Here is a 9,566-nt window from a genome sequence, read left to right on the forward strand (position 1 = left end):
TTAAGAGACATACATTTTCATAGTATTAATAACTGTAAATAAAATCTCAGTAAGCTAGTGTTGGTTAGTGTTAATGATGACTGTATTCGCTAGTTACTATATGCACCTATTGGTATTAAATTAATATCTAGCATAATATGTGCCTTCTTAAAGTGCAGCGTTACCAAATTTCATACTGTGAATTTCATACTAACTAATGAATTTCATACTAACTAATGAATTTCATACTAACTAATACTGTTTTAGAATATGTTTATAGTGTATATGACGTTGCTACATTGATTTTGGCCTCTGAGAGATGTGGATGACTCTACAGGCAGAAAGCCACTAAATATTATGAGTGTCGTTTCCTAGTAAACCTTACACAACCCTATATTTGAAGCGAAGGCATCTAATAAATCTTTTCTCCTGCAATAATGAATGCTGGCCAGTTACGGACCAATACTGCTGTAGCCAGCTAATTGCCTCTGAATTAAATGCTGCTGGGGCACTTAGCCAAGATGAAGTAAGAAGAGAGTCTTTGGTGAGGGATAGTGGTCCTTCCGCTGAGAGGTTTCAAATCTGCCTGAATCAGGAATGCCGGACACTGCTTCTAAGTGAAAAAAAGCCTCCCCCTACTCACAGCAGGTGGATCTTTTGATTTGTATCCAAGAAAAAGCTCATACTCATTTCCATACAGATGCCCCCTTCACTGCAGAGGAAGCCCGTGTCCACCCCCCACCCTCCGCCACAATACAACACTCCATTCCAACAAACCAACACTGCACCATCGCATCCATCTCTTTCGGAAACCGCTTCCTTACGCATTTCAATTTATCATCTGATCTCTATCCCGTAACTAATTAGCCATTTAAGCAGCACCACTTTAAACACTGGAACATTATAATAGTCATAGATGAGAAAGCCAGTGAAAGGGCATGCAGGTTTTGTAGGGAGGTGTCTTGGATCTGAAATCTGCTGTGCTCTTCTGGGTATCTCAGGGAGAAAAGGACAGAGGTGCCCTGTTGGTCACGACAGCCATAGCAGGACAAGCGCATAGCTGTTCTTTTAACAAGGAGCCCAAAAGCCCCCCACTATTCCTCACTTCCTTTCAGGAATATGCTGGATTCCATAACAAAACTGTATCTATTCATCACATAAAAAGTGACATCCACTGATTATAATACCCACTTTACCAGGGCATCAAGAATAAGAGATCACATACTACATTCTATAGCTCTGTTCTCCTTTTTTTTTACTACAGTCTGCATCCATGCATGTCTTGATCTGCCACGCTGTGAAACCTGAACCTCGATAAAGGCCATGTGTGGTGGCCGCATGCCAAAGATTACGTCCTTCTCATATGATTTTCATTGAGGATGAATCTGAGAGCCTCTGGAACAGGCTAAATTGTAGCCCTAAGTTAAAACAATATTTATACATACACCAAAAACTTTAGCCAAGAGGGTGATAACAGTGCGCCAGTACGTTTGGATGATGAAAAGAAAGACTGAAAGTATAACTTAGTATGTGAACTAATGGTGGACTGACACATTTGGAAAACTCACCTGGGTAGAAGTCTTTGGATTTGGACAGCTTGATGGTGGCACCTGTCTCTTTCTGTAGCTGCACAATAGTCTGGCCTCCCTTGCCAATAATAGAGCCTGCAGCGTAGCTGGGTATCAGCACTTTCAAGAAGTACTCGCCTTCTTCTAAAGAAAGAAAAAAGGAAAATAATGCTGTAGCGTCTGATCAGAACATTTAGTGGGATGTTCTCAAGGTAATAATATGTAATTCTATATTGATGGAACTCATTTATATTTATAATATGTAATTCTATATTGATGGAAAAAAAACATTATTAAATAACAGAATATTACTTTAATGACTATTGTAAGCACAAAGAACAACAGATGCTAGTTTCTACACTTAAGACTGGACCTGCTGATGCAATTTTTCAGTCGTTTAAAATGTTCATAAAACAGCAACAAAGATTTAGGGCATTAAAAAACTTATTACATTGAAAAGATAATTCATTGGATAATGGAGTTAACAGGAGCAGTACCACAAGTGTTCTGCCAAAAGTCTAGCTAAACTAGAAGCAATTAGTTAGCTAACTACCCTGTAAACATAACATCAAATCTTTCAGCATAGCGTGTTTGAATATTAAGACCATTTTAACATAAACTCTGGATATAACCAACTCATGTTTATGAATAAAACTATATATATATAGTGTAAAGGTTTGTTTTAGGATTCTATCTTACATGGGATTGTATTGAACAATGGTAGCTGGTTTATAAGAATCTGAATGAGCAGGGACTGGTTATACAGTAAAAGCTAACCCTGCTGCCTCCTTAACTGTATCTTGTATACTTTTTCACATCATTTTAGCTGTGAGCATTTGCAAATCATGCATGAGGCCATGTTGAAACAAACATTTAGTTCCACAGTATTTATTATTAATAATTCACAGCATGGAAAGAGCTTTACGGCAAGTAGAATCTTTACAGATAGTAAACTATTGTAAAGAATAAAAACAGTGAGAATTGAGGACATCCAGGCCTATAAACGACTGCTGCTGATGTGCGTAAGGCCTCTTATTCAGGTCAGTGGAGTTGCTGTGTGCACATACTCAGTGGTCTGACTTTAACATGACATTGTATCCACCCACTATAGCCGTTCGAGGACACGCCTAATATCCAGCCGCTATTAATCTATGTCGGCTCCCACAAGATGGGTGCATTAGATTAGATTAGAGTTCTGGAAGAGTTATTTATCTTTTGCAGTCATTTTATTGCGCATGCTGATCTATGCAAGCTAACAGCCAAATACTGCTATCAGGAAATATTAGCAGATAGTGCAACAACATTGATTTGTTAAAAAAGGTCACAAACATAATACTGGCAAAACATCACTGTTACCAGAAGGAGCCGGGAGGGACTGTGTCAGTCTGATTTAAAAGACTCAGGAAGGTCAGTGGCATGAATAGTTTGGGATGCAAATGCGGATGGTGCTTGAATTAGCATCAATAAATGGGTCGGTTTAACAGTCCCTTAACTTTCTAATTGTCTTGTAGTAATCCTTTTAACATCAACAGACTGTCTACAGTATCAATATGTGTGAGATGCTTACACTGTGCAGATCTTAGATTAAACAACATACACACACATTACTGTTTCAGGATTTAACCCACTCTAATCATACTGCAAAGATTAAAAGAATGATGGCAACCTAAAATGAAACTTCAGAATCAGAAGGATGATATTTGTGTCCCTGACCTGGGCCCCATATTGTTTCGAGATACTATGGCCTGACTCTATCCATAAATTAGAACAAGTACTTTTTTTTTGCAATGACCCAGATTTCCGAGAACTGAGATTGCCCTCCTTTTGATTTGGATGCATCCTAATTTAATCACCCCTAATTAATATGGAGGTTTAATAAATAATCTGTTTTCTGTATGTGTATGTTTGTTGCCTCAGAAATGCCTAACAAAGAAGACAATACCACATGCTTGTTTTATTCCTAATCCACCAAGACTGAATACAAAGAATTCCAGTTTCCTAATGAATTAGAATCAAGGAATCACTATCTGACAAAATAAGGTCCTAAAGCTAAGACCATCACACCATATACTATTTTAAATAATTAAAAATGGCAGATTTAAATGATACAAAGTACAATAATAAACTCAAATATAAAGCCTTTATTATTTTTATGTAGATACTTGTAAGCCTTTAAAGTGCATTCAAGGAAGAAGATATTAGACAGACAAAGACCTACAGTATCTCTCACATCTAATCAGCTCTTCCCATCTCATCTGCCAGGAAATGAATCTGGATACAAACTCTGAAAACAAATTTATCTTAAAGATAGTCAGTGTCATTACAGCCCAACAGTTTGCTCGTATAACTCCAAGCACATCCAGTATTATATAATTGCACAGTGCCTCAGTGCAAGCATTGAAATGTTTATTTCAATTTCGACATCGTCTTGTTGCAAAGTCACCCAAGATAAGAAATTCGACTGCTTTTCTCAGTCAGTGTTTTAACAGGTGCATTAAAACGAATGCAGCAGGCGGCTGGAAACAGAAGCCGGAGCACACTGCACTGCAGGTCAAAACAGAATGCCAGATCCCTCTGTGTTAAAACACTCAGACCAGCATTCCGCCTCTCAGGATTTCCCAGGGTATTCCCAGGTAGTGTTTCATTTCTGGCAATACAGAAAATCAGGATCTGTTTAAACACAGGGACTCCCAATTCTAAAACAGCATCAGAGGCACTGACTGTAGTTTTAACAGGAACAACATTATTTCCTCTCACGTGTCTGCACAACCCAGCCTGGAAAATCTCATCATGTTTCCTGAAGTTATAGAGTAACTGAAAGAAATGTCTCCAATCCAGCACTCCCATTATGTGCTGTAGAAAGAACAAAGATCATGAATTTAAATGCTGTTGTTAATGATTGGGTGCTTTTTTACTGCATGTGCATACACATGTAGTAAGCTAATGCCAATATATAACAAATTGAAAGCAGCTAAAAACTGTCATGGATAAACAAAGTCACTGGTTGCTTAGAGGACCAGAGTGATGGGATGTCCAGAATAGGTAGTATCAGCATGGGGATTGAAGGTTCAAATCCTGGGCTATTGTGTCAGGAGCGGTTTGGGTCAACAAGCCAGACTGTGACTAGGGAGCAATAGTGGCAAATTATTTTTTTAGTGGTAAGTTCTGATAAGGTAGACAACACATGATGATGACAAACCCTGCCTCTTTTATATACAGTATGTCATATCTGTGTTATAACATCTGCTTGCTACATTATTTTCAATGTTATAAAATCCTGAGGAATAGCCTCCACATATTGATGCAAAGTAACAGGATTTTGTAATAGGTCTGTCTCATAAACTGCCTGACCAAAATATTCACCAACGTATTAAATAATTTTCTTTTTTTTAGCGTAGACAAACGCAAGCATGAGGCAACTGTTTCCTTTCTGTCAAGAAGAAATAGCATAAAGACAGGATCGAATCATCCTTTTTTCGAGTCGCTCTTTTCATTGTTCTCATTCATATTCATCGAGCGCCCCATGCTCCATTCCGTCGCAGACAGGCAGAGCGAGACAAGCCTCTCATCCAATCCTGTGCTGCCTTCTCAACAGTGCGGCCCACCAAAAGTCCCCCGCCCTTGCAGAGATTTTTTTTTAATCTTTGACGCAGTGCTTTCAAAAACGAAGGAGGAGAAGAAAAGCATCCCCTTTACGTTAAAATTGTTCGCAGATCAGTAAACAGACACGGCGGTGGTTTGAAAGGTAATCAATGGCCACCACCGATGGAGAGATGGAGAAGGATGAGTGAGGACTAGCACACGAATTGGTAAGGGTGCCACAAGAAAAGTGATAAAAGGGGCTAAATGCATGGTTTCCCAAAGTAATAACTGCGGCAGCCATGCCGCATGGTTAATCAGGGGGCTGGTCACAAACGCAGCTGTATTAGGATCGCTGTACAGCTCTGTCAGTTGTATTTGAATGGAGTGGGCCAGAGTGAGGAAGCAGCTATTTGTCCTCCATGTAAACGTCTTAGGGGGTTGGGGAAAATCCTCAAACCCAGCTGGTAAATCATGTTTATGTAAGATCTCTTTTTGAACACGCTCCATGGCCTACTCTTTTCCTAGCAGGAGACATCCCATCCTTTCTTAAATGAAGAGACAAAGATGTAAGCTAGTACTTGAGTATGTGAAGTCAGAGGGAACAGAACTATCATATTAATCAATACCCCGAATAATATCCCTTATAGACGATCCAACAACAGCTTTCTTGTTCCAGGAGCTCTACCTTTCTTCCATCTTCATAAGTGTCTCACTCTCTCTGATAGTAACACACACACACACTCACACACACACACACACACACACACACACACACACACACACACACACACACACACACACACACACACACACACACACACACACATTTCCTCTTTCACTTTTCCCATAAGAGGGTCACCATTCCCTCATGCTACTCACCAAGGACACCTGCACCCCCTACAAGAGTGTACAAGATGCCTCCTGTGCCAGTGCTTTCATTTACAAAATTACAACATTCTACCTTATATACGGCATTAATACTCAGGGCACAGCTTGTGGAAAACCAAGAGCAGCTTTATAATGGTGAAGGGGCTAAAACAGCACCACTCCCCTAATGATCTTCTGGCAAGAATACGATGCTTTGTTTTCTGCCAACTTTCTCTCACTATGTATAAAAAGCTCTTACAGGCAACATATAAATAAATAAAAGTATATGAATTATTATTATTATTATTATTATTATTATTATTATTATTATTATTATTATTATTATTATTATTATTTTACCACAACACTATTTTCCACTGAACATGATCATGTATGGAAAGAGAATTTTAATATTGTGGTAAATGTTTTAGAATTGTGTGGCTTTTTATAATTGTAAGAATAATAAATATATTAAAAGGAAATATGTTCTAAGTAATACGATTTTTAGTAAAATAATATTATTTCCAATGAGAGAATATGATTTTTAGTAAAATAATATTATTTCCAATGAGAGAATTATGTCATGCTGTTACAAGCACAATGTACCCTGAAAAGAAAGCAAGTATCATTCTGAATATAGCTGTATTCTACAACAATAATACATGACTTGACATGTTCTGCATTGAATCCTATAAATCAGATATTAAAGTGTTAATATTGAGAATACAGACTCAATATGAACAGACTCAACACATAACTAAACCATATTCTTTATTTTGCTCAATTGTAAATCATGCAATATTACCCTGACCTTTTTGGTTCTGCTTTTCCTGAATTGCTGTAATACATGCAGTACACACAAGGCCAAATTTATCATAAATTCATACACTGTTTAAAAAAGAACAAATGCAAATATAACGGATGTGTGTATGGTTAATTCAACAGGGTCTGTTATTTTCATTTGTCTTAACTGCTACTGGGTTGTCCAATATTTACATAATATTTTTGTTCCTCTACATATTAAGATTCAAATTTGATCAACCAGTATCAAATACCTTACAATTTTTCATTTGACCTAATATTTTGTTTCTGTATTATTCTTAATAAAAACAACAAATCCTGAACTGATTTTTATTGTTTAAAGAAACAATCTATACCAACCGTAATCTTGATATCACAATCTAACATCCTGATCTATATATAGACATATCTTAGTATGTTCTATCAGTAAATAATAATGTATATATCAGCATGTTCTCATGTACTTAACAACATGTTCTTATGTAAGCAATTAAATCTGCTCTTTAGTGAGCTTTCAGTGGTGTGATATTCCGAAGGATAATATGGCTGTACCAAACATTAAACAGATAATCCTGCTTGGTGCTGCTGCCTTGCTCTTACCATCCTAACAGCCATTTCATTTGGCCAAATGGATGGGGTTTGTGTATAATGCCTCCCACGGGTGCAACATGGGCTTTTTTCCTCTTTGCCAGTGCAGAAAACATTGATTTCCACACATGTAAACAGCAGGCAAGAGAAAAAGGTGCACCAATAATTCTAATGTTAATCAGGAAAAAAAAACAACTAATATACTATACTGTAAATGAACCGTATAGGACGTTTTTTTAATAGGCCTGATGTAGTTATAAGAGCGAATCTGGAAATGTCTGCACACCCCGAGCGCGCTGCAGACACGTTAACCGGGTTGCCATGCCAATGGTTACATCCAACACCGCAAATGTCCAAGCGCATCATATAACTCCGCATCATAGCATGTGACCTTTATAATATATAGCCTGGTATTTTAACATTTTCTATTTTACATGGTGTTGTGTGCGTTTGGCTGAAGGCGATAAGACTATCCTGGCCGTTTCCCCTTGTTTTGTAATAATAATAATGTGTGACTATTCTATTCGTGACTATATTCCTGATATTCGCCAGTCTGACACAGTGTTTGCGCAAAAAAATCAAATCTCTAATTCAAACACGCAGCATTCTGAGGCACAACGCTGGTAAATCGGAAGCACTTGTTTATAAATGCAAGGTCATCCGCGGTGATGCCAAGGATGCGCTCGTCGTTCCTCATTGTTCTCAGCCTTAAAGACATTCCTTAGTTTCCTACATTTCATCAACACGTAATTATAAGGTTATACGTAGCACACACACACACACACACACACACACACACACACACACACACACACACACACACACACACACACATATACATCTATATAGATAGACGCCTTTCCTTCAGCACCCAGGCTACAGTCAGTCTCCAGCCATCATTACCATCAAAGGCCGCTGTTATTATAAAATGGACGCACTTTGGCGCGGATAATGTTTGGCACGGATAATGTTTGTGTAGATTTATTGAACCTCAGAACACTCTGACGTATTTCAACACATCCTTGAAATAGTACACAGATTAAAATTGTAACCTGAACGTGCGCCACGGCTCTCTAAGCCCTACACTGGCAGGCCCTGTGCTTGTTTGTTGTCTTACCCCCTGTGTTGGTGCGCTTGGTGCTGCTCGCTTCGGTCGGCGTCTCCAGCGGTCTCTTGCGGGAGTCTGGCGGGTCCGACTCCATGTGTGGCTGCTGATTGTGGTGGTGCGGATTGGAGAAAATGCCGTTTTGCTGCACTGCCCCGCCGGCCATCATTTTCTCACGGACGCCGAAACTCCGCCGCTGTTCTCCGTCGCACGAAGCGTGTCGAATGCGATCCTGTTCTCCAAATCTGAGGCTGGGATAAAAACAGAGGTTTGAGGTTTGAGTCGTGTGCTTCGTTACAAATGCGCGTTAAGTTCCTTGAGAAACACAGTGCCAGAGCGCACTGATCCCTGCTCGCCAAACGATGCGCGACTGAAGGATTCACATGAACGTTTATGGAGCAGGATGTTGTTCTGGCAGGCTGTCCGGGGGAAATGGTGAGCTCTTATTCCCTCTTATAACTTATCAAGCTTTGCTTTGGCTTCTGTAATGCTGGTCTCCTCATAGACAGGAGAAATGGTTTTAGTCCTCCCCCCCAAAAAAAAAAAAAAAAAAAAAAAAAAAAAGATTAGACAAGAAACGTGTCGGATATTTTAGGAGAAAGAAAAGGAGGCGAAACGAAAAACGCTGCTTCTGAAGCGCTCCTTAGCTCTTGGGGTTCGGTTTGTCTGTCAGGTCCGGAGAGGAGGAGGATGGTGCGTGTGTGTGTGTGTGTGCGTGTGTGTGTGTGTGCGGATACGGGCTTTGACGGAGATGCGTGCTTTTTCCGGATCGTGTGACTGAAAGATGCTGTGGTCTCGCGCTCACAGCATCTCTGAGCCTGCCGTTGGTGTGCCGAGAGTCTCGTGACGTCACGCGGCTCGCCGTCAAACGCTGGTGACAAAGACCCGCCTTCTGCTTGCTCCGATTGGATCGTTCTGCTTTTGTCTGGCGAATCAGCTAGTTCCTATGACAATAAGGAAGGAGCACTCTTGTTTTGAGGGCATGGGCATTAAAATTCCAGCATCACGAAGCTTCCTCAAGCAGTGTAATTTAAGATTACATTAGCGATCATGGTGGCAATCAATTTCGCAATAAA

General features: G+C 39.5%; 1 protein-coding gene across 1 annotated transcript in view; it reads right to left on the reverse strand.

Annotated features, from left to right (window-relative positions):
* The window catches only part of nova2 (NOVA alternative splicing regulator 2), a 48,167-nt gene extending 38,855 nt beyond the window's left edge, over positions 1–9,312 (reverse strand). Inside the window, exons 1-2 of the mRNA XM_027147449.2 lie at positions 8,503–9,312; positions 1,548–1,691 (exon numbers count right to left, since the gene is read on the reverse strand). Coding sequence (XP_027003250.1) covers positions 1,548–1,691; positions 8,503–8,659 — 301 coding nt within the window. The 5' untranslated portion in view covers positions 8,660–9,312. The remainder of the gene's footprint in view (positions 1–1,547; positions 1,692–8,502) is intronic.
* Positions 9,313–9,566: the final 254 nt, after the last annotated feature.

This window comes from Tachysurus fulvidraco, chromosome 11 (assembly GCF_022655615.1).
Source record: "Tachysurus fulvidraco isolate hzauxx_2018 chromosome 11, HZAU_PFXX_2.0, whole genome shotgun sequence".
NCBI classification, from domain to species: Eukaryota; Metazoa; Chordata; class Actinopteri; order Siluriformes; family Bagridae; genus Tachysurus; species Tachysurus fulvidraco.